Consider the following 26,602-nt stretch of genomic DNA (forward strand, 5'->3'; position numbering starts at 1 on the left):
TATTTGTATTCTACTGTAATTTGATTGTAGTTTAGATCGATTTTGGTTAAGTTTTATATTATGTTTATTTTATTCTGTTTCAACTATGAAGTTCCAGTCTATAAAACCTTTCGATTTAAGTTTAGATCGATAATGGTTACATTTTTTAAATCTGCTTCGATTTTTCTTCTTATGATATGTATTATTGATTTTGATTTTTTAAGTTATAGGTATCTGAGAGCAAAAAGATGGACACAATAGCACCACTACCTCTCATCCATTGTTTTGATTTGGAAGATATGTCCACTAGGTAATATATTTGTATATGTCGATTTTATTTTTTACTTTTACGTTTTTTGCATATGTGTTTAGTCAATGATTTTTTTTCTGTGGCTTACGAATCGTGAATGGAAGATATAATCAAGTCAATGTCTATAATGCTTTACCCATTTGATCCCTTCTTGGATTTACAGATGTAATTCAAACTCTTATACCAATGAGTGATCCACATATCGTACAACTCAGCAAAACCTAGTAGTGATATTTGTTTTGATTTATTGTAAAAAAACATATTTTTATAAAAACACAAATTGGGCTCTCAAAAAGTAGTTATTCACCGATCCCTTTTTAATATTATAAAACATCTTTTAGACTCAATAGCAAAGAAAATACAAAGTTTTAGTATACCATGTAAATAGATTACCTTGATAAACCTTATTGAAAAATGTTTATGATTTATTACTTTTGGTTATTTAGTAGTTTTTTTTTTTTTTGGTGAAAAATTGTATTCTAATTTATCTATTACATATTATTCTGATTTTTTAAAGGAGAGATACATATAACTCAGATTGCTAATTTTCGTTTTGTGTTTTTGGAATACGTTTTAGTTGTGAACTTGATCCTATGCAAGTACTTGCGTTGTCTGGACATGCTGAGAAGTATAATAAGAACCTTGCACAACCTTATTATTTCATTTAGCTGGTTTGAATCTTTTTATTGAGTTTACTTTCTCAAGAATAAATGAGTATACCATACACTCTTGAAAATAGGGTTGGGAACATTGTGAGTATCTAAGTTTTCTCAGCATTAAGATAAGACATTAGTATAAAAGTTGCAATATAAACCTTTTTAAATTACATAATAATAACTAAACAAAGATATGCGAAAGATTATCTTTATAATTTAAATTGCAATATATAACATAAAAATCGTATTAAATTTTCATTATGTTCCGTTCCATGCCTCACAAACATGTCTCTGGAACGGGATTACTCATTCTATTATCTGACTTTTACGATTACCTATCAATATGGAAACCATCATTCATGAACCCATTACCATATCAGCTTTTCCCCCTCCTCTATCTTCCATCTTTTCGAACCCATAACACATGGAAACCTTATATTTTTCAACCCACTCAATTTTAAAAAAAAAAAAAAAAAAAAAACTAAGGTATAAGTTTTAAGACACATGGTACAAGAGGAGCTAGAGATAGAGAGATAGAGATAGATAGATAGATAGAGAGAGAGAGAGAGAGAGAGAGAGAAAGAGAGAGAGAGAGGATGAAGCGGGTTAGTGAAACTACATAAACAACCCACTCCTCCCAGCCCACTCAAGCTGGAGTGGTGTCTTGGAGGCACCAATGGTACCTCCCAATTTTACCATGACTCTATCCTCCCTAACTATACTATATTAATGTGATTTCATTCAAATGTTTATTAAACGTGGAAAATAACAATATCTGAAAACCAGAATGCTTCTTTCATTCTTTTATATACGAATCAAATTTGTAGATTTAATCAGCATGATGGAAGAAACATATGTTTTGCATCTATATTTCATGACAGTGAGATTATATGAACAATAAACGATCATTCGGTTATCGTCTATGAACAAAAAAAGCTCAAAGAAGAGTGTGTATGTGTAGAGAAATGAAGATCGGTGAACTTATTGCAAACGCTATGGAGAAAGTTGGCAAAGAAGGTACTCACTCTATACTATTGTTATCCATTATATAATATCCTATCTTCTAAACAATGCTAAAAATGTTAATTTTTAGTTTTTTTTTCAACATATGACTATTTTTTTATAGTTTCTACCCGACAATCTAGCTGAGGATGCTGAAGCCTTTTCAAGTGTTGAAATTAGTTATCGTTTGAATGTCTCTTGATGTAAATTTTAAGTAATTATTGTTTATAGTCATTATTTTATTTAGAATTTTCTTTCAGGTTTTGGAGGCAAAGTAGCACATATAATAAGTACTATTAAATGAAAAAAAAAAACTTAGCAAAATTAGAAAAAAAAATTCGTGTTGATGTTGTCTATATCGTGTAAATCACAATTACAAGAATCAATATTAGCATATATATACAGTTAAGATTACAATTTTTAAACAACGTTCATATCTTCGAAACATTTTGCATGATTAGTTTAAATTCACTATTGTACACTTATGTTATATCAAATATCCACATGTACAAAACGTCAATCAGATATTCCAATGTATATATTAATTTTAATTAATCATTATAATTTTACAAATAAAACATCTATCCTTGTAAATTAATAATTTTTTTGAAAACATTGATTAGTTATTAGGATTAATTTTGCATTTATATGTACCCGCGTTATACGCGGGTCATAATGTAGTTATAATACAGAAACAAAACAACAAAAATAACACATGAATCATAAAAGTTATAAAGGCATAATCCATACAGTGAGCGAGATTCAAACTATTTAACCAAAAATATCATTGTTTTCTTACAATTTCATCCTTGTATATGTTTTTCAATTTGATATAATAACTACATAAGCATATTAAATTTGTGGTATACACACAACCTTTGGAAGATCTTCAACTTTTCTGATATAGAGATGCTCACATTCGTCATCACCTTCTTCATATAACCACTTTTCGGTATCTTGCAGACCTTTAGAGAAGGTGTCCACCTCAGAATATGTTGCCACACTTTAATAGGAACTCAAAGCTAAATTACAAAATAATCTTATCAAAATGTATACAATCCATATAATCAAAAGGAAAATTACACAAGTTATATTAAAGATTACCAACACAAAAGCAAAAACATTTTGTGATACAACTGTTGTAGATAAAAGACATGAGGGTATTCCTTTTTTCTTTAGTTTTATCCACATTTATATATTTCTCTGCGAACATATGTGCTCTCTTATGAACTTCACCAGCTTCTTAGCCCAACCCTTTCCTTCTTCCACACCCTAACCTAAGAAATCAAAGTATCCGAACACATACATTAAGAAATTTTATGAATCAAAATTAAAATCAGAATATCAGAAACATACCTGAGAGTCTTGAAGATGGTTTGATGACGATGGACAAAGATGGTTATAAGGGAGGTCGATGCTTCCAAGAGAAATCAGAGTCATCACGTTTTGACCTGAAGTCGTGAATCGGAAATGATAGGAGTGGGGTGGAACGAAATCGGAGATAATGGAGGTGGTGGCAGCCAAAATCAGCGATGAAAGGGATGGGGGTGAGAGGTCTCAACGATTATGGAGAGGGTGGCAGAGTCGATGATGTTAGGGTTGGTGTGGCCAAATGAAATTAGGTTAAGAAAATATATAGTGGAAGAGGAAGGCATCACACGGGAATAAAAATTTGGAAGAAGAATCGCCCGGGAACCAAAATATGACAAGGGAGCTCGATCTTTAATGATGTGTTTATAAAATAGAGCATCAAAAAATCGCGATTTAATGATGCGCTTTAAAAAATAGGGCATCAAAAAATCGTATTTTAATGATGCGTTCACAACAATTCGGACCAAAAAATCGTTTTTAATGCTATTTTTTTTGAATCGCACTAACAAATGTACCATGTGATCTTTTTGGTGCTTTTTTAATGCAGTTCTTTTATTTTTTAATGCTATAGACATTTAATAAGGTGGTTTTTATAAGCAACTGCCTCAAAAAAGAAAAATGATTCACACTATTAAATAACTTATGTACTAGTGGAGAGCTCTTTCTAAAAGGGTGGATTTCAACCACAGAAGCACATAGTGATCACGCTTCTTCCATAATTGGTAATCATGATTGGGTTCAACTGTAGGCTTTGCCTCTTCGTGTTCAACTGTTCAGAAGGAGGTTTGGGATCGAGAACATAGGATTCAAAGTCAAAAGTTTATAGGCTGATACGATCCACAAATAATAGTTTGTGGTCTCAAGCTTGATGCTTATGGAAGGGATCTGAAAAAAGGAGTTGGTAGCAAGCCCTAAGATGTGTTGATTTGTCGCCACAGAGAAGCAACAGAGATGAAATATAGAGAAAAAAATCAATGGAGCTCTGAAACCATAAAGACTTTAAGAACATTTGAAGTAAAATGTGTATTCGATTGATAAAATTTACAACGAGTACATCAAAGATATAAATAGAGGAAAAGTACAACTGAGCTCTTAAGTATTTTCTATACATCTTTGACTATGAACATTCCTTGCACACGTTGTATAGAAACTTTGAGAACAAGTCTTAGACACATGTTTGAAGATTGAGACTTAGTTACTGTTATTAATACCACTGTAGCACCAATATTTTTCCACATTTAGTCTTTTGAAAGCATTCTCCTCAAATGGAACTTTAATGACCAGATGAAAATCCCACCTCCATTATCATCACTTATGCATAATGGAGCTTCTCTATTTACAAAAACTATAGCCATAACCTTGTTCATGAGCCATGACCCTTGAATGTAGGTACATGATTAAGACACTGTGTATTTCAACATAACAACTCTATTAAATACCGAAGCACGTTTTCATGGTAAATAAGAATGCCATACATATATATATATATATATATATATATATATATATATATATATATATATATATATATATATATATATATATATATATATATATATATATATATATATATATATATATATATATATATAAAAGACCTTTCATGTCAATGCATTTTATAGAATTATCATGGGTATAATTCATATATGCAATCAAGATGGCATTTCAAATCGGTACATTTTATAGAATTCTCACGAATACCCTCGATGAAACCACTCTATATCACCAAGTCTTCATCTTTAAAATCAACTTTTTCAAATTTATTTTGTGGCCAGAACAAGTCTCCTAGAAGTAAGTAGTGACATGTACTTTTATTTATCAATTTCTTTTCCAAACTTCCCATTACCTCATACTTTGGTTTGGTAATCAATTCCTTCATGGATTTTCAAAGCTCAGTCGACTAGTCTTCGAGTCCAAACCCAAACATTTGCTCAACAACTCCTTCGTTAAGACATAGTCTGAACCCAATTTAGTATCTAATAAATCTGAAACTTTATCCAACCATCACATGTATACCTATTAACAATCATCTCCATTTTCATTGACTAATGTGAATATATAACCACATAAGATGCTTTGCGTCTCCTCACCATAAAACTTGTCAATTAGAAACAAAAGTAATATGTAAGATATCGGGCATATAGTATAGCTAACAACTCTGGCTAGGAAATATTATTTTGAGTAAATTACACGATTGGTCCCTATGGTTTGGGGTAATTTACGCGTTTGGTCCCTAACTTATTTTTTTAACTCGGAAGGTCCATACTATTTGTTTTTGTTAGGCGCTTGGTCCCTACTGTTTTGTTTTTGTTACAAATTTGGTCTCTGTCTTACCTAAAAAAACTATTATTTAAATAGGAAAAAATTGTGAGGTATGTAAGGTAAGGTGAAGGGATGGAGTTGGGGTGTGTTTATTTTAATAAATTAAAAAATCAAGGGTAAAATAGTCTTTTTAGGTAAGACAAAGACTAAGCGTGTAAAAAAACAAACAGTAGGGACCTTCTGAGTTAAGAAAAATAAGTTACAGACCAAACATGCAAATTACCCTAAACCATAGGGACCATTCGTGTAATTTACTCTATTATTTTTTGTAAACAATAAGGTCCCTAGGATCATGTTTTGAATTATATGTCCAACCATGAACAGGTGGCCAAAATCATCGATACCAAATCATGATAGTGAAGTACATCCATTTACTAACTCGACTTCATGCAATCGACGTATGGTTTCATATAGCTCCATACCAATCATATCGAAATTAGATATATCATCTTGGATGTCTGGTTCAATAACATTCAATAAAGTCATATGTTTCTTTCATAGACAAGATATAAGACTACTAGTTGTAGACAACATGCTATTACATGTTATCACACCCCAATTGTCCACCTCATCATCTTAGTCACAATTTAGTGTTATAACACAAAAAGTGGAAATGGGCAACACCAAATAACATGGGATAACACATACTATTTTCTATTTCTTTTTTATTTTTATTTTTTTTGATGTTTTTAATTTCTATTATTCTAATTTGTTTTATTTTTTTTATTTACTTCATATATTTCTAATTTGTTTATTTATTTATGTCATATATCTATAAAAAACATATAAATTAATAAAACATAATTTCATTAACTAGTAAATTAAAAATACCATACACACTTAAACAAAAAAACATTAAAAAAACAAAACAAAAGAAAAAACATTGAACAAAAAACACACGATAGTCCTAAACTCCTAATAATTAAAAAAAAAACACCGTCAAACTATTATTCGCCCAAGTATTTGCTCTCGATCTTTGCCTTCATCCTCCGTATCACTTTAGCTCGTCTCGGTGGCAAATTTTCTTCGTTTGTCGTAAGAATTCCCAAATCCTTCGATATGCGATATTCTTCGGCTTCTCGACGAAGAAAATCCAAATGCTCCCGTTGCAATTCATATCTTTTATTTGCGATTTCCGTGTGGGCGTCAATTTTTTTCATCTCGTCGTGCTCTCAAAGCCGACTTTCATTCTCCTGCGCATGTCATTGCGCGCGCTTTGCTTTGTTGCGCCCCATCGGTCATCGTGGCAGAGATATTTCATCGATGTCGTCAAACTCGTTCGGGATCTCATCAGTGTCCGCGTTGAGGTCGATGTTCGTGTCTCCGTCAGAAACGTCAACCGAACCCGAACCACAAGACCTCTTTGATTGTTGTTCCGATGATGTTGGCGTTTTTATCCATTTTGGATCTTTCCTCACTATCTCCCATACTTTTTCGTACTCAAATACGTGACCCATTTGCACATGATATTCCTCCATCGCGGCTCTAAATAGATCGAAATCATTGGCACCACTTTGACGTTGCGAAGAAAGTTTGTTGTATATGGAATTAAATTTGGTGCACTTCCGGCCAATTTGAGTCAATTTGCCACTAAGCATATCATTATTGCGATATGTGTCATCCTTGTTCAAAATTGTGCGGAATTTGACAATTACGGCATCCCAAAAGCAGCTCTCTTCATATCGTTCCCCAAAGTTGGTTGTTTTGAAGTACCGCACCAAGACACCGCCAACGCATGCTCTTCCTCCGGTGTCCACCATGTTGGAGGTGCTTCCGTTTCTTCCGCCCCGACCACGACCACTTTCCCTTTCTTTTTTGATCTCCCTTTTTTTCCCGATGCTTTCCGACTACCCCCAGCTTGCGTCTCAATAACCGTTTCTTGCGTGGGTGGGGGTTGTGTGGTTGTTTGTCGTATAAAAGGCGAGGTAGAGAATTATAGTGGGGGTGAGGCGGGATTGAAAAAAATTAGCGGTATATGGAATGTGTGGTGAGTTTTGCGAGTTGAGGAGGTTTATGTAGCCATCATATGCCGCAAAACCAATTAGAGTGGATGTGTTTGTGTTTGGAGGAGGAGTATTCGGGTTTTGATCCATAGTTGGTTGATTTTTGTGTTTGTGTTTTGAGTGATTTAGTAAATAGATATAGAGAAATATATGTGTAGTAAAAAGAATGAGGTGTATATATATATATATATATATATATATATATATATATATATATATATATATATATATATATATATATATATATATATATATATATATATAATGAAAATGTAATTAGTAATTTTTTATTTATTAAAGTTACCGTTTTTAAACGGTTTAATTTTGCAACGTTCGAATTAATCCGCGTTACGATACGTTACCACAATAGCGAGAGATAACATAACATGTAATAACGGGAGAGTGGGGGCAGTGTTCGCTCGTTATGGCGCTGCCACATCAGATAACGGCATACGCGCGTTGCCCACACCCGTCCCTCTAAATGTCCACTGTCCTCGTGACACCATAACCTGTAAGTAGTACACATTCAGTATTCCTTCAAACTTGGTCAAAAGCAACATCAATTTAGCTAACACACCATCCCTCATTTTAAATAAAATCCATATAACTTTCACAAGGTAACTGGTCGTTGAGTATGTTCTCGTTGCTATGGGTAAAAGAAGCAAATTTAAACAGAAGAAGGCCTAAAAGAAGCCTTCAAATTTATAACCCTTCCAAGCAAAAAAGACTCATCAAGAGCTACACTCGTGTTGACCAAAATCTTGTCTCGCGGAACGACCCATTAGTACTTCCAATTATAGTAAAAATCATGAGACCGAAAGATTGGTATGAAGTCTAGCAATGATGATATGCAGATGGTGGGTAAAATGACCTTGGGTAGCTGACAAGTTGGGCAACGTATGATACAGGGGAAGGGTGGCTTTGGAAGGTCGATCAAGCATGTATCGCATGTAGAGTGGCCACAAGCGATGACGGGTGGGATTGTAGATTCGCTGTCAAAGGGCTGGAGGCAAACAAGGCACTCGGGTAACTCCGACGGGTCCATGGCTTCTTTTAGAGTTGGGTTATTATGCTGGTGGGAGGTAGTGGGAGGTAGGAGATGGTAGTGGTGACAGTGGCGGTGGCAGATGCAAAAAGAAATATTAAAGGTTGCATAATTTTTTAAAGATTTGTGACGGATTTTAACGAATTCTACACTAAATTTTGCACTGAATGATAAAATTGAGGGTTGCCCGTGGGTTAGTCTATGTCCACGTGATTGATTTCATTTAATTTACCAAGAGTAAAAAATTAGTCAATGTCCACGCCATCCCAAATAACCGGTTAGTAGGGTCTAAAAAATATAATTAAGATGTAAATTTTGACTTTAACGGTCTCAAAAAACCAAAAAGAAATTCGGAAAACCAATTAAATCCATCACACTTTATTCGGTTCGTTACAAGCAAAATACGTTATGTAATAATTATTATGTACCCTATACTTAGAGTGTAAGGTGTGGGCAACACCCACTTGTGTTTTTTGAGGCCAAGCAATAAAAACGCCATGAAAACGGGAAAAGAGGGGGTGATGTTCTGCCAAGAAGACGCCATCATGAGGAAGAGAAACAGAGAGGAAAAAGAGAGGAAAACAGACGTTGCCTCCCATTGCCTCGAAAACGCGCACCAACGTAACACCTAATAACGCCGGGCGGGGGCGGTGTTCCTTGCGTTATATCAGCGTTTTTCTGTGCCACGTCACAATAATGCGTTTGGGCGTTGCTCGCCTTAAAAAGGGAAATAAAGAACCTGCCATAGATGACATTAAACACAAATCACTTGTCCCCACTTACCCAAAGGAGTGTATAAGTGATAAATCCGATAGCACTCTAAGAATAAGCAAATGATTATTTGATCTTAAGTTTGATTATTCTAGCATTAATAAATGATAACCACTTTATATAAATATAAATATATACTAAACTCAGAGGAATTCATCAGAAACCATCCAACTTTTAGAAGAAAAAAAGCTAATTGATTATGAATTTATGATTTGATAATGTCGAAAGAATCGTATTGGAAAGATAAGCCACCAAAGTTTTGGAATGTTTTGTTGAATATATTTGGTAAAGCTGAAACAAACATAAATAAACTACAACTATTAAATTTGAGAATAAAAATAATCGGTGCATAAACTAAAAGCATACCATTAACATTTTGTTCTGACATTGTAGCTCCCTACACAATTACTCAAGTTTATTTCAAATAGCAATAGCTGAAAATGAGAGAAAAATAACATTAAAGCAAAACTTGCGGAAATACACAAGGGAAAGAAGTGACTTTCTTTTGAAATAAATTTCCGAAACAATAATTAGTTTATATTTATCAAGTGATGCAGAAACTCAGTGCTAAATCAATACATACTTAAACAATGAGAATGAAGACAAAAGATTAACATATAGTCTACTGCCATTGAAACAGGTTTCTCCATATGCTTTAACATAACATAAATGGGTGGAATTTAGCAAAATACGATTAAAATATAAAAAAAAATCATTAAATTTGTAATATGATTTGTTGATTATTTGTTACCTGCAATATTCAAGCGTGATGGATGTAATTCAAATGGGGTTGTTCTGAATTTTCATTTCCACTTGAACCTTCACCAACATAAGTATTTGAAATTCCCAAGTTTAAATTGAATCCATAATCGCTTCTTGTGTCAGAAATTGCAAAACTTTGTAAAATTTAAAAGAAACAACACAAACTGACAGAGTGTGATTGTAGTTGATGAAAGTTGTATTACAGTGATGAGTTGAAGGAAGCATATTGTTTCCTTGTTAAGTATTGCCTTCAAAGTTGGTGATTGTTTCCCTTCCAAATCCCACCTGTCAAAGCCATGCCAAATTCAAAATTAACATACAAAGTCACTTGGCTATGGTACCAACAACTACATACAATGGAAATTACAACTGGAAAATAAATAGTTGATTGGATGAAGATCATTATTTTATACAATAAAAGTAGAAGTGTTAGCAAAAATTAACAAATGAAAAGGAGATAAGAGATTGAAATTATCAAATTAAGAAAATAAGATTGGTGTGTAGAGAAGCTGGGCAACGATCAGAACCGGTGACAGCCGAATTTCAGAAGAATGCCATTTCTGCATTTCTTTACCCTCAATGACATATTCTTCTGCAAACAAAGGATTCGGTAGTCATAAATTCAATAAATTAGTAGACGGAATTAGAGTTAGAGAAGAAATTAACATGATGGAATGGAATGCAATTTGTAATTTGAGGACCTATAACTGTTATAACTGGAAGTTCCAGGATAGAATTCATACTTGCAGTTCCACCGACACCACCCACTATTTTGGATAATCAATCTTTCACTTCAATATTCTCGTTGCACCATTGATGATTTTAGTTCTCAAAGTTCACTAATGGAACTTTAAGTTTTCTGCATTGGTGTGCTCAACAATGGAAACAATAAGCATACATGAAAGCCAATGTTGATACGGTGGCAAGCAATCCATGGTGGAAGGTGGGAATCGAGTATGTATATGAGACCCAAATTAGACAATAAAGCAACCCCAACCCTAAAACAAAGTGACTGACGGTAGAGCCCGAAACCAAAAATTGAAAAAACAAACAACTAACCCAAAATCGAATAATCGAACAGAGAACTACTTCCAAACATCAAAAAACATGTATGAACATGTGAAGAACAGAGGTAACTTACCCAACTCGCAATCAAAATAGATACATTGAAACTGATGGTTGGGTGCGACGAAACAACCGTGAACCGTCCGCGTCATTGCGAAATCTCAACAATCACTGCACCGACAAACCCCAAAATTGTTGGAAGCAAAGAAAAGACCAAGAAGAAATCATAAATTAAGGGAAAGACAAAGACAAAGAGGAATGATAATCATTTTAACAGTGATGCATGTATCGTATTGACAGGGACGAAAGCTTAGAAACTGCAACATTGTATTGGTGAAAATGAGAAACTAAAATTTTATGGTGGTCAAAATGTGAACCACAGAAAAGCACTGTTCCTAAATACGAGGAGATTTAATATATGTTAATATCTCCATAACCCTATAAAATAAGCGACGGAACTGTATTTTGGGCTTAACTTACACCGATCCATAATTATGATTCAATGCACAGTCAAGCACGCACCTATAAATCAATCGTCTCAACAACACATGGCAATCTAATCTGTGTAAAATCCGATCCTGTAGAGGTTTTCTGCGGGGAAAAAGGTATCTTTTTACGGACGTCATTCATATACCAATATACCATATATTTTCTGAATATCTTATTCTGTTTTCTACTTGCGATTGGGTGATTGGGTGATTACCGCTTTACAATCACGTAGATCGGTGATAGTTTGAACCGATTTTCGTTTTATAGGGTTGATAACAGAAATCGAAAACGAAATATATCCTAGTTTATCCAAAGAACCTATACTTTTCCGAATAGTAAAATATCAGTGCTCATTAACAATAATCGGTTCTGAAAGCACGGTGAGATAAATAGAGAGATTTGATGATTAACGCTTTACATTCATGTAGATTGGTGATAGTTTGAACTGATTTTCGTTTTATAGGGTTGATAACTGAAATCGAAAACGAAATACATCCTAGTTTATCCTAAGAACCTTTTCTTTTCCGAATAGTAAAAAATCAATCATCGGTACTGAAAGCACGGTGTGATAAATAGAAATCCATTGTTGATAAACTTTACAATGTTATAATTTTTTTATTTCCAAGGAAACAAAACTTGAGTCGTAGTTTTTCTCGATTAAAAAAATCTGAAACGTTAAACTTATTTGTCAAACCGATTAGAATTTTTTTGGTCGTAGAGAGTTTGAAGCAATGGCGAATTGTAGAATTTGATCTGTTAATCTTTAATTAGTTTTTTCAGGTTGGCTTTATTTGCATTCGATCTGCAGTTTCATTGCAGCTTTTGGACGGAAAAGAATGAATCTAGAAGAGGATAGACTAAGCAGCTTGCCAGATGATCTTGTCCATAAAATACTCTCTTTTCTTGAGCTCGAACAAGCTATTGGAGTGAGTGTTTTGTCATCTAGATGGAAGTCAATGCCCTATCTCAATTTAATAAATTACATCCGGATTAATTATCCGCCTGACTTCTCCAAGGACAAGGTTTCCCTTCTTTGGAGAAGGTGGATCTCTATATTTGCCCCCTGTATTCTGCAGATGCTCCTAAAATAGTTTCTCTGCTTCAGCAGCTACAAAGTGTCAAACTTATGACACTTGACTTGGAAATTCTCCAGGTATTTATTTGTCCTTGATGTTGTTTATCATGTGCATCTTACAAAGATTTTTGCATGGTTTCAACAATGAAAAATACTAGCTAACCTATATGTATATGATCTTTTTTTCATTATGTTTTCTGTAGATTATTTCATCATCCATGGGACTAATGTCTGATAAACCTTTTCCGTTTGCTAACTTTAAGACTTTAAAGTTTTTAATGAGGGACTTTGGAAGGGTATACTTGAGGAGTTAAGAAAATGTATTTGCCGTAATTAACCCTTTGGGTATTAGCCTGTATTTATAATAACAATTACAAGGGATAAACTAGATCAAACTAGATCCTATCATTTACAACAAACTCAATTCTATCTCTATTCTAACTTTTATTATTTTGAGCACGTTTACATTCCCCCTCAATCTCAACCTTCACAAGGTTTAGATTGTGTCTTAGGTGCTCCAACATGTTCTTAGTCACAGGCTTGGTTAATCCATCATCTAGTTGATCTCCTGAAGATATGAATCGAACATCAAGTGCTCCCATTGCTACTTTTTCCCTTACAAAGTGAAAGTCCACTTCAATGTGTTTAGTATGAGCATGGAAACTGGATTAGCGGTTAGATACGTTGCACCTAGATTATCACACCACAAAATTGGTGGTTTGGGTTGTCTAATGCTCAGTTCCTTAAGTAAAATTTGCAACCATATCGCCTCTGCTGTCCCGTTAGGTAACGCCTTATACTCAGCTTCGAACTCAGCTGGCCACCTGCAAGAAAGGGGATCTCACAGCATCTGAGTACTACCAGAAGATGACTGGTTTTGCAGACACCATGGCAAATATACGACATCCAATGAAGGATGTGGAAATTATCGGCTATATCCTGGCAGGTATGGGTCCAGGACACAGTGATTTGTTTACAACAATCACAGTTTTAAGCAATAAACAAGAGGTTGCTCTCCCAGAATTCTACTCCTATCTGATCGCTCATGAAGCACAGACAAGTGCCAACAATAATAATCTCACTGAGTTTGCATCCTCAACAAACCAAGTCAGTCGCCAAAACACAAACACTCCACCTTCTCCTTGTCGAAATAACAATAATAACTTCTCCAATCAGCGATCTTACTACAGAGGAAACAGTAACTATCGTGGACGTGGCAGGGGGTGTGGGAGAAGCAATGGTGGTCGCAGATGTCAAGTGTGTGGCATCCCAGGCCATACTGCTCTCAGTTGCAGAAACATATTCAATCACTCATATCAATCTGAAGATTTTCGTGGAGGAAACATGGCCACAACTAGCAGCTACAACAGTGAATTGTCATGGTTCATGGATTGCGGTGCTACAGACCATCTGACCAGCGATCTTGAAAGAATGCCCATCAATCAGGAGAGATATCAAGGCAAGGACCAAGTCCAAGTTGCCAATGGAGCAGGTTTGCCTATTTTTCATATTGGTCATGGAAAACTACCTGGTTTAAACACATCTCTTGATCTTAAAAATGTCCTTCATGTCCCTCATATTCACAAACACTTACTTTCTGCATATAGACTTGTATCTGATAATAACGTTTTCATTGAAATTCACAAGCATGCTTTCTTTGTTAAGGACAAGGTCACGAAGAGAATCCTGCTGTCCGGTAAAAGTAGAGGACTGTACCCAGTACCGATCGTCCGTACACCTCATCATGCATCATCCAGTGTTAGAGTCTCGTCTTCTCAATGGCATCAACGACTTGGGCATCCCACCCCCACAGTTGTCAAGTCCATTCTACAGTTAAATAAGTTAGGTTATGTGTCTGAAAATAAAGTGTCTGTTTGTGATGCATGCGTGCTAAGAGTCATCAATTACCTTATAAAAATTCAGTTCATGTTACTTCTTTTCCTCTTGAACTCGTCCACACAGATGTTTGGGGACCAACTCAAATTTCGAGTGGTGGGTTAAAATATTATGTCAGTTTTTTAGATGATTATATTCGTTATACTTGGATTTATCTTATTAAACGAAAATCTGATGTTGAACAAATCTTTTACAATTTTCAAAATCATGTTGAACGCCTCCTCAATACTAAAATTCGAACGATTCAATCTGATTGGGGAGGGGAATACCATAAACTTCACCAATATTTTCAGCGTGTTGGTATCTCACACCGTGTCTCTTGCCCTCATACTTCACAGCAAAACGAGATTGCAGAAAGAAAACATCGCCACATCGTTGAAACGGGTCTGGAATTACTAGCTCACTCCTCTCTTCTTCTTCGCTTCTGGGATGAAGCATTTCTCACCGCTTGTTACCTGTTACCTAATAAATCGCATGCCCATTCGCACCACCCACAACTTGACACCCATCACACGTCTTTTAAAACTCCATCCTGATTATACTTTTCTGCGCACCTTTGGCTGTGCCTGCTGGCCCAGCTTGCGTAAATATAATTCCCACAAACTTGAGTTTAGATCCAAAATGTGTGTTTTCCTTGGCTATAGTTCAATGCACAAAGGTTACAAATGTCTAGATCATACCACAGGGCGTATCTACATCTCTCGTGATGTTGTGTTTGGTGAGTCACGGTTCCCTTTTGCAGGTCACGATACCACCACTCCTATGTTGTCCCCATCTGTTGTGTCTTTTCCTCAAAATGAACCAGGAGTTCTGAATGACCATATGAATTATTATGATTTATCTATGTTGTTATCTAACAATTGTGATATAGCTCCAGCATCCACAATGGCCATACCAGTCTCATATACAACCACAGGACCCACTTCACCTTTAGTAGCCGAGACTCAGTCTCCAGTACCTGTTCCAGACTCACCTGAGGTAACTGATGTTCCACTGATGGCCTTTGATGCTCCAACTAGTCCTCTCGCTAATGTTGACCTGTCTCCAGCACACAGTCCAACAGCTGTTGTCACCTCACCTGGTATTTACACACGCGCTCGTGCTGGAAAGTTCTTCCCACACAAATTTACAGATGGCACAGTTCCTTATGATCTACACAAACATGCTTTCTTTGCCACACCAACCTCTCATGTCAAAGCACTTTCAGTCCCCGCTTGGAAGACAGCCATGGATGCTGAGTTCTTTGCTTTACAGCAAAATGGAACATGGTCACTGGTCCCTCGCCCACCTTGTGTCAATATTGTTGGCTCCAAGTGGATTTTTAAACTGAAACAAAACCCGGATGGTACTGTAGATAAGCATAAAGCGCGCTTGGTGGCACGAGGATTCACTTAGCAACATGGTGTTGACTACCATGCTACCTTTAGCCCTGTGGTTAAACCTGCAACAGTTCGACTGATTCTTTCTTTAGCTGTGTCCTGTCGTTGGCCCCTCCGACAAATCGATGTAAGCAACGCTTTTCTTCATGGATATCTGAATGAAGAGTTGTATATGTAGCAGCCTCCTGGCTTTGAAGACCCTCAGCGACCTCATTTTGTGTGTAAATTACACAAAGCCCTTTATGGTCTAAAGCAGTCACCCCATGCCTGGTTCTATCGACTCAATGACAAGTTGTTCCAACTTGGCTTTGTCTCCTCCAAGGCTGACACTTCGTTATTTGTTTTTCAACACAATGCCATTACCATTTACATGCTCGTTTACGTTGATGATATTGTCATCACTGGGTCCTCTCTTTCAGTTATTGACAAATTAGTGAGTGACTTGTCAGCCACCTTTCCAGTTAAAGATCTTGGCCGACTTACCTATTTTCTTGGGATTGAGGTACTCCACAATTCAGGGGACATCACATTAATGCAGCGCAAGTACGCAAATGATCTGTTACATCGGGATCATATGGAGAATTGCAGGAGTGTTTCAACCCCCATGTCCGTCACAAAAAAGCTATACCAAGATCATGGGAGACCACTAAACGATGAAGACATTTTTAAATATAGAAGCATGGTTGGCAGTCTTCAGTATCTGTATCTGACACTAACCCGACCAAATTTATCTTTTGCAATCAATAAAGTGTGTCAATTTCTTTCAAGGCCAACATATGTTCATTGGGAGGCAGTCAAAAGAATCTTAAGATACGTAAAAGGCACATTAGACACTGGTCTCAGATTTAGACAATCAAAGTCAACACTTTTGGGTATCTTTACTGATGCAGATTGGGCAGGTTGTTTAGACTATTGCAGGTCCACAGATGGTTATGCTATATTTCTTGGACCAAATCTGATTTCTTGGAGTTCTCGCAAGCAACCTACTATGTCTAGATCAAGTACTGAAGCTGAGTATAAGGCGTTAGCTAATGGGACAGCAGAGGCGATATGGTATTTCCTTTGTGCTGAGAGGAGAACATCGTGTGTAGGGCGGTCCACAATTCTTGAGAAGTAGTGGTGAACCGTGTGAGTTGAGCGATAACATCCTCTGTCATCGATGACAGGAGCGCTCCAATAATAGCTTGGTCTTGATTTACCCATGTATTGAACAGAGGGTTGGCAATTTTTCTTGCTGCGTCGCCTTCACCTGTGGTTACGGTGGCAGCAGGGGCGGCTGTAGTTCCATCTAGGTATCCAAAGAGCTGGACACCTCTCAGAATCGGGACGACTTGAGCCTTCCATAGCAAGAAGTTAGTCCTTGTGAGTTTGCAAGATATGGCGGTAGCAATCTTGGCAGAATTGATGTGAGCGGCCATGATGAGAGGAGTAATAGGAGAATAAGAGAGGGAACGATTTTGGGCGGAGAGATGAGGAGTTTATCAGAAGCCCTAGGATTGACTCTGATACCAAGTTAAGAAAATGTATTTGCCGTAATTAACCCTTTGGGTATTAGCTTGTATTTATAATAACAATTACAAGGGATAAACTAGATCAGACTAGATCCTATCATTTACAACAAACTCAATTCTATCTCTATTCTATCTTTTATTTTTGAGCACGTTTACAGGAGGTGCAAGCAGACGATAAGTATGTGGATCAAAGTTCCATCTTCACAACGGTCTCTCGTGAGGTATGAATTACATTTCATTTTTTTTTCCGTTTAAGTACAATTTGGACTTTCATCCTTTTCGATCCATTTGCCAGTTTCCTCTTTTGCTTTGACTTTTATTTAGTAAAACAAGTTAGTAGCTAGGTTATATGCATTTGTATTATATGTTGGAAATTTATGATGATGATGATGTCAAACAAACATCACAGGAGATTAGAATTATGAATGATATTGTATTTAGGGTTGGCAATTCTCGACACGACACGTGACACGACACGAAATAAATGGGTTTGGGTTGAGTTTTTCAACCCGCCAACCCATTTATTAAACGGGTCATATATGAGTTTCTCAAAAAATAAATGGGTTGACCCGCCAACCCGTTTATATTCTTAATAAAAAAATTATTTTATTTTTAAATGTATTTATGTATCAAGTATTAATATTTAATAAGTATTATATAATATATATCATTTATTCATAGACCATTTGACTGTTTTGACATTTTGACTCGTGGTGGATGGTTTAAGGTCGTAAGTCGTAACCTATAAGGCTAAGTCTGTAACATGTTTCTATGAATGTTTTTACTTTTCATTTGGATGTTTAAGACTTAAATGTCTAAAATTCGGACCCACGAACCCAAATCTGACCCATGAACCCGCGAACCTGTGAACCCGTATAAATAAATGGGTTGGCGGGTCATATATGAGTTTATGTTCCAAACCCGCCAACCCGTGACCTGTATATTTAAATGGGTCGTGTTTGGGTTGGCATATTTTGACCCGCCAACCCGAACACGACACGATTGCCAGACCTAATTGTATTTACACGACTACTTATTGCAAAAATTCGGTCTCGGCTAAAGAAGCGTAAAGCACTTGTTGACACCAAACAAGGATGTCATATGGAACAAGTCGATGCACCAAGGAAGAGCTGCAATGCATGAACATGGCAAAGTACAAGTTAAGAAGCAGAAGGTACAATCAGCATTTGAAGAAAATGATGACAATGATCAAGAAAGGTAAAAGTGAAGGATTACTGACAAAGCTTCCTACATCAGATACTCGTGACTTGATTTCATTGTTGCAGCAGATTGATGGATTGGTGACTGAGCTTTCTGCATCAAAGAGGCATGTGCTACAAGAAACATTATCTGTCGTGTGTGAAGAAGCTGCAGTTGTCATGAATATGTTGGATTGTATGAAGATCTGATATAATAAGAAGCCACATACTCCAGCATTGATGCAGTCCTCTTAGCCAATTGTGATTTTTTTTTATTTCCCATATATATACTCATAATTTATAGCTATAATCAAAATGAAAACGCTAGTAATTTCTCTTATTTCTTGTATTTTAAACATTCTCATCATCAGTAGTGGATCTGTCAGTGCTCTCTGTTTCTGGGGTTTCTTGATTTTGGACTTCCATGTAAATCTTGTCATTTTATCTCTAATCTTTATTGCTTATTGGTGACTTTCTCTAATTAGAAAGTGTTATTTCACATTATCGAATCATTTGGAGATTTGGATCGATTGAGACGTTTCCTTGATCTATAAACCTCAATGAGGTTGCAACTGAATCACCGTTCAATTTTTCTCTAAAATCGTTCCAACTTGATTGAAATCCCCACCCCAAATCCGATACCAATTTGTTGTGTAGTAATTAAGAATAATCGTGTTTGAGGAAGAAATTAACCAGGAAGATAACAAAATAGATTTTCTATTATTTCTTCTCATGAGAGTGTACAAAGCAAAAAAGACAACAAAATGTTAGGGTTGGAAAACTCTTCTATTAAACACTAAAATAGAATTACAATAGGAGGAGCAACTCTCACACTCAACTATTACAAAAAACCAACCCTCTCACTAACACTCTCACTCTAAGTGTTATACTATCTGTTTCTCTGTGTTTTGGGATGCTTACAACTGAAGATGAAGCCTCTATTTATACCCATGACAGCCACCATTTGTGTAACCTTCATTAATTGTGTTCATCATAAGGTAGGAAGAAAAACTTGTCACCGTAGGTTTCATTTTGTCAGCAAAGATGGCTACTGTAGCTTTGGAGACTTTGGAGGCTGGAACACAACAAATCTCCCCCTCCAGTCTCCGTCCAACAATCCTCATCCCAACTATGTCACCACATAGTTTGTGTTTCTCTTGTGTCACCACCTTTGTCAACATGTCTGCAGGATTGTTGCTGGTGTTGATCTTTAACAACTTCAATTCTCGTCCCTCAATTGCTTCTCTAAGCCAGTGATAACGAATATCAATATGTTTTGTGCGGGAATGGTACATCGAGTTCTTACTTAGGTCCATAGCACTCTGACTATCACAATGAATGATGTACTCTTCTTGTGGAAAGCCTAATTTTTGAAGAAACCGTTTCATCCATATAAGCTCCTTCCCAGCTTCAACGGCTGCAATATACTCGGCTTCTGTTGTTGACAGAGCGACACACTTCTGTAACTTGGATTGCCATGAGATAGTTCCCCCTGCCAAAGTGAAAATGTAACTTGATGTAGATTTTCTATTATCAAGATCTCCTGCCATATTGGCATCTGTATAACCTTCCACGATTGGCTTTGCTCCCCCATAGCATAAACATAGTTTTGAACTACCTTTTAGGTATCGAAGTATCCATTTGACTGCTTCCCAATGTTGCTTTCCCGGATTAACTAGATATCTACTCACAACACCAACAGCATGAGCAATATCTGGTCTTGTACATACCATCGCATACATAAGACTTCCTACGATTGAGGAATAAGGGATTGCTTTCATCTCTTCTTTTTCTTTCTGAGAAGAGGGACAATTTTTCTTACTCAACTTGAAGTGATTAGCCAAGGGTGTACCAACGGGCTTGGCATTTTCCATGTTGAACCTTTTGATCACACGTTCAACATACTCTTCCTGTGATAAGAACAATTTTCTTGATTTTCTATCACGGATAATTTTCATGCCCAATATCTGTTGTGCTTGACCTAAGTCTTTCATATCAAAGAACTTAGACAAATCCTTCTTCAAGTTGTTGATCATCGTTGCATCTTGGCCCACTATCAACATATCATCCACGTAGAGCAAAAGGATGACAAATTTCCCATCTGGAAACTTCTTCAGATAGACACAATGGTCTGCAACAGTTCTCTTGTACTCATGATTCATCATAAATGAATCAAACTTCTTGTACCACTGCCTTGGAGCTTGCTTAAGACCATAAAGGCTCTTCTTTAATTTACAAACGAGATGCTCTTTCTTTGGGACTTTAAAGCCATCAGGCTGCTCCATGTATATTTCTTCATCCAAATCACCATGGAGAAAGGCTGTTTTCACATCCATCTGCTCAAGTTCAAGATCTAGACTGGCAACTAATCCGAGTACAACTCGAATAGACATCATCTTCACAACCGGCGAAAAAATTTCATCAAAGTCGATTCCTTCTTTTTGTTGGAAACCTTTGACAACGAGTCTCGCCTTATACTTCATAGTATTTCCCTTGCCGTCTTTCTTCAACTTGAAAACCCACTTGTTTTTCAAGGCTTTCTTTCCTTTGAGGAGTTTCACCAACTCATATGTTTGATTCTTCTGCAAAGAATTCATTTCTTCTTCCATGGCCTTCTGTCAATTTGCTTTATCAATATGAGATTGCGCTTCTTGAAAGCTCTCTGGCTCCCCCTCACTAGTAAGAAGGATGTAGTTTGAAGTTGGATATCTTCTTGATGGAGCACGAACTCGTTCGGATCGTCTAACTTGAGTTCCTTCGTTTGTAACTTCTGGAAATGTATCTAAAGTATCATGGGGTGGAAGCTCCCCCTGCTCAACACCTTCTTGATTTGCATCATCAACTTCTTCATCCTCTTCTTCAGTGGAAACATCATCTTTATTTTCAGATATTATATCTGAAACTTTGGAGCTTTGTTGCTTGTTAACCGGTGCCTTGAAATCATAATACTGGTTTTCATAGAAAACCACATCTCTACTTCGAATAACCTTCTTTAGTTCTGGGTCCGATAGCCTGTACCCGAACTCTTCATCTCCATATCCAATAAAGATGCATGAAGTGGATTTGAGGTCCAACTTCTTCCGTAATTCACTTGATACATGTGCAAACACCTTGCACCCAAATACTCTCAAGTGAGAATATGATATGTCTTTACCCATCCATATCTTCTCCGGAACTTCAAAATTCAATGGAGCGGAAGGTGACCTATTTATTAGATAGCAAGATGTCAATACAGCTTCACCCCAAAATGGCTTTGGGAGTTTAGTCATGCTGAGCATGCATCGGACTTTCTCAACAATAGTGCAATTCATCCGTTCTGTTACACCGTTGTGTTGTGGGGTTCGTGGGACAGTCTTTTCATGTCTGATACCATGTTCCGTGCAGTATTTAGAGAACTCACGGGAATAGTACTCGCCTCCATTACCTGATCTGAGACATTTCAACTGCTTGCCTGTTTGTCTTTCCACCATTGCATGAAAAGCTTTGAAGCGGTCTAATACTTGGTCCTTCGTCCTCAAACAGTATGCCCATACCTTTCGTGATGCATCGTCAATGAATGTCACAAAATAGCGGCTTCCACCAAGAGATTCTACTTCAATGGGTCCACATACGTCGGAGTGGACAAGGCTCAGCAACTCAGAGCGGTTCTTTCTTGTGGAGCTAAAGGAAACTCTATGTTGTTTCCCAAATAGGCAGTATTCACAAGGATCCAAGGCAACATCTTTTGCCATTGAAATGGACTCCTTCTTTGCAAGAGTCGTCAATCCCTTCTCGCTCATGTGGCCTATTCTTCTATGCCACAAGTTTGGTGATATCTCTTCTTCAACAACATTGAGACTTGGTTGAAGTAGCTTTGCATGGATTTTATAAAGAGTACCATTAAGTTGTCCCCTTGCAACAACCATAACACCTTTTAACAACTTCCAGGTGCCATTTTTGAATTGATTATCATATCCTTGGACATCAAGAGCTCCAACTGAGATAAGATTCATTCTTAGCTCTGGGACATGTCAAACATCTTTCAGCACCAATGTACATCCAACATTGGTCTTTAAATGCACATCACCAATACCAGCAATGCTTGAAAAACTGGTGTTTCCCATCTTCACGGTACCATGGTCTCCGGGTTTATAAGTAGTGAATAAATCCCGGTTTGGAGTCGAATGATATGATGCGGCGCTATCAATCACCCACTCATCATCATGAGTTCCAACATGTAGGCATGCTTCTTCCTCGTATGTAACAAGGGCAACTTCTTGTGTTATGGTGACCATGGTTTCACCATTCTCCCTGCTTGGATTCTGACTTGACTCGGGCTGCTCTCGTAAGAACCTTCGACAATCACTTCTTTTGTGGCCATAATAATTACAATGATTGCAATAGCCTTCGAACCATGTATTTGAAGATTTACCTCGCTCTCGCGATTTCCCTCGATCTCGTGATTTCCCACGATCTTGAGATCTTCCTCTACTTTGACTATGTCTGCCTCTACCTCTACCTCGACCTCGGCCTCCAGTTCTGCCCCCGCCTCTTTCTTTGTTTTCTGACACAAGGGCAAAAGACTGGTCTGTACCAGCTTCTTTCCTTCTTGCTTCCTCGTTCATTAGGGCGTCTGTGACCATCTCCATTGTCACTTTACCACCGAGGGCAGAATTGCTGAGAGTCACAACAAGCATCTCCCAATTATCTGGTAGAGAACTCAAGAGCAATATGGCTTGTTCCTCGTCTTTGAGAACCCAATCAGCAGCACCGAGCTGATTTACGAGATCCTGGAACTAACTCGTATGCTCGGTTATGGACATACCACTTTGTAACTTGTGGTTTACAAGGCGCCTCATCAGCAAGGTCTTGTTGCGTGCCGTCTTTGCCTGATACATATTTTCGAGCTTCTCCCAAAGTTTGTACACGTCTGTCTCTTGAGAGACATGGTGAAAAACACTGTGGTCGATCCACTGTCGAATTTGTGCCACCATTTTCCTGTTTATTCTCGTCCAAACTTCGTCTGTCTTCGTGTCGGGTTTGACGCCTTGCTTTTCTATAGGCTCTGCTAAATCTTTCAGATGAAGCAAATCTTCCATCCTTGGCTTCCACATGTTGTAATTTGTGGGCGTAAGTCGAACCATCGTAATCGTACTTGTAGATTCCAACGAAAACAATTGCAAATTTATTTTACAAATATTTCGAGGAAAAATTAGATAAAACCGAGCTCTCGGTTGGATTTAGAAGCGTCAAAAATGGTAAGGTAGAGTTTTTCGGGGTCAAAATATACTTTCTTGAAAAGTTATGTGCTAATTTGTAACTTTTTGGAACTATAGGGGCTAAACTGTAATTTTCGGAACTTACAGAGGCCAATCTGAAATATTTCTGCCAACCAGGGACTTTTCTGAAACTTTTCAGAACTCCAGGGACCAAAAAAGTAATTTTCAGAACAACAGGGATCGAGCTGCAGTTTTTCAGAAACAGTGGGACCTTTCTGCAGTTTTTTGAAACTTCAGGGGCTAAAATGCAACTTTTCTAAAAGGCTGGTCAATGCTGACGTCACTGATGATGTCACTCTTTCTTCTCCGGCAGTCTTCTCTGGCCACCTGGTTTTTCCGGCGAATTTTCCGGCAGGTTTGACCAATCTTTGACCGGTGTTTTGGAGGTCTTCCCGTGGTAAAAAAATTACGAAAAATATATTTTCGGAATCCTTGAAACGAGACCTTTCTAATGGTGTACTTAGAAATCGATTTTGAGACAAAAAAATTTTGACGAAAAAACAGAGAAATTCATGAAAAATTCCCTGGACACCAAACGGGTCTCTGATACCAGTTGTTGGGGTTGGAAAACTCTTCTATTAAACACTAAAATAGAATTACAATAGGAGGAGCAACTCTCACACTCAACTATTACAAAAAATCAACCCTCTCACTAACACTCTCATTCTAAGTGTTATACTATCTGTTTCTCTGTGTTTTGGGATGCTTACAACTGAAGATGAAGCCTCTATTTATACCCATGACAGCCACCATTTGTGTAACCTTCATTAATTGTGTTCATCATAGGGTAGGAAGAAAAACTTGTCACCGTAGGTTTCATTTTGTCAACAAAGATGGCTATTGTAGCTTTGGAGGCTGGAACACAACACAAAAAACTCAAATGGAAACCTTTTATAGTGAAAATGAGCTTAAAGCTAAATGAAGTCAAAGTCAAAACACTTTCCAATTATTTACACCAGTCATCGATCATGTCTCATCTTCGATATGCAGACAATCTGATTTCCCTAGGTGACTGGTCAACCCCAAATGCCAAGAATTTAATCAGAATCCTTTGTTGTTATGAGCTCGGTTCGGGTCTAAAGGTAAATATATCAAAAAGAAAGCTCTACGCGCGGTTTAGGTATAAATCATCTCGAAATTGAGTTGTTGGCCAAACGCATCTAATGCTCTATCGGTAACTTACCATTCATCTACTTGGGCCTGTGGTGCTACAATCTCAAGAATATCCCAAGTGGAGGCACCTGGTTGCCAAATTTCAAGCTAAGTTATCGAAGTGGAAGGCCTCTACGATCTCCTTTAATGGTAGATTATCACCGGGGATAATGACATAAAAGCCATTAAGTTTGGAAGAAATGTACGAACCTACCCTTTTGTGGATGTTAGGCTCATTAATACCGGATACTTGCACCTTTTTTTTTTTTTTCCGATTTTACCATTTTCTTCGATTTACCCCGTAATACTGAATATTTCTGCCAAATTTAAGGGCATTAATGAACCAAAAAACCCAAACTTAAGGGCTTTATGAACCTGAAAATGTGTAAATTCATACATTTATGCCAAATGTAAGGGTTTTAACGAACCAAAACGACACAAAATGGTAAAAAAAAAAAAAAAAAAAAACTGCAAGTATCCGGTATTAGTGAACCTAAAATCCACAAAAGGGTAAATCCATTTATTTCTTCCAAACTTAAGACTTTTTATGTCATTATCCCTTAACATTATTCAAATCGGCGTTGGGCAGCCTTGGTACATTCCTTTTTTTACTATATGAGGTGCCAATTAAAGTTATCAACATTCTTGAAAAATTGAGAAGGCGATTCTTTTGGGGCGGCTCGACAGAAAAATAAAAATCATGGATTGGCTGGGGAAAGATACTCTTGAAACAAGAAAATGGTGGTCTAAGTATCGGTAGTCTCAAAGCTCACAACTTTGCGTTGTTACGGAAGTGGTGGTGTTGATTCAAAGAACACAAACAAGAACTATGGAAGAATATCATCGTTGCAATCTATGGTCAGGATGGGGGTTTTAACGCACTTTCTAAGGAAAAAAGAGTTGTTGGGGTTATATAGCAAACCTGCCAGCAACTCTAGCAAAAGAAAATATCGACTTCAAAGACCTTTTCACAGTAGCACAATCTAATCAGCAATCAAACTGGACCTGGAAGTTGGAACAATCAGGATATACTCCGTCTCTTACTTAAGGAATTTGATTGACGAATTAATTGTCCTTGCCCAAATCAACAGTAGACTGGGACCGGAACAATCTAGTCCATAAAAAGGTCGATATAGTGGCTTGGAGAGGGCACATGGCTGGATCCGAACAAAAGTGATCCTCATGAATAAAGGAATTGGAACTAATCCTAAGTGCATATTATGCAGGCAAGAACCAGAAACTAGAAGAACATATTTTTCTCAAATGCACAATCTCTTGTGAATTATGGAATAGCCTCAAAACGTGGTGGCCCTCATTCCCAGACTCCCTGATATCGATGCCAGACTTGTTGTTTTGG

The 26,602-nt window shown here is 37.0% G+C and overlaps 1 protein-coding gene and 1 long non-coding RNA gene across 10 annotated transcripts; one reads left to right on the forward strand and one right to left on the reverse strand.

Moving 5' to 3' along the window:
* Positions 1-9,037: 9,037 nt before the first annotated feature.
* Positions 9,038-11,498, reverse strand: LOC122196835 (uncharacterized). Of its 9 annotated transcripts, none has more exons than XR_008230685.1 (3): positions 10,211-11,464; positions 9,826-9,893; positions 9,038-9,427 (listed from the first exon to the last, which is right to left on the reverse strand). It is a non-coding gene; the product is annotated as an uncharacterized LOC122196835 (long non-coding RNA). The 9 variants fall into 9 exon arrangements; XR_008230692.1 differs by lacking the exon at positions 9,038-9,427 and having other exon boundaries at positions 9,671-9,893; positions 10,211-11,080; positions 11,363-11,498; XR_008230689.1 differs by lacking the exon at positions 9,038-9,427 and having other exon boundaries at positions 9,671-9,893; positions 10,211-10,813; positions 10,965-11,464.
* A 4,997-nt stretch (positions 11,499-16,495) lies between these two features.
* LOC122197093 (uncharacterized mitochondrial protein AtMg00810-like) lies at positions 16,496-17,460 on the forward strand. The gene is made up of 2 exons (XM_042900557.1): positions 16,496-17,238; positions 17,340-17,460. Exons 1-2 carry the CDS (start codon positions 16,496-16,498, stop codon positions 17,458-17,460), a joined length of 864 nt encoding a protein of 287 aa, XP_042756491.1.
* Positions 17,461-26,602: the final 9,142 nt, after the last annotated feature.

The sequence above is a fragment of the Lactuca sativa genome, chromosome 3, assembly GCF_002870075.4.
Source record: "Lactuca sativa cultivar Salinas chromosome 3, Lsat_Salinas_v11, whole genome shotgun sequence".
In the NCBI taxonomy this organism is placed as follows: domain Eukaryota; kingdom Viridiplantae; phylum Streptophyta; class Magnoliopsida; order Asterales; family Asteraceae; genus Lactuca; species Lactuca sativa.

Excerpts from the sequence above, each read along its gene's own strand:
- LOC122197093 (XM_042900557.1), top strand. The coding sequence starts at position 16,496 with ATGCTCGTTTACGTTGATGATATTGTCATCACTGGGTCCTCTCTTTCA. Across the intron at positions 17,239-17,339 it reads CGGTCCACAATTCTTGAGAA|AGGGTTGGCAATTTTTCTTG; the intron begins GTAGTGGTGAAC and ends TGTATTGAACAG.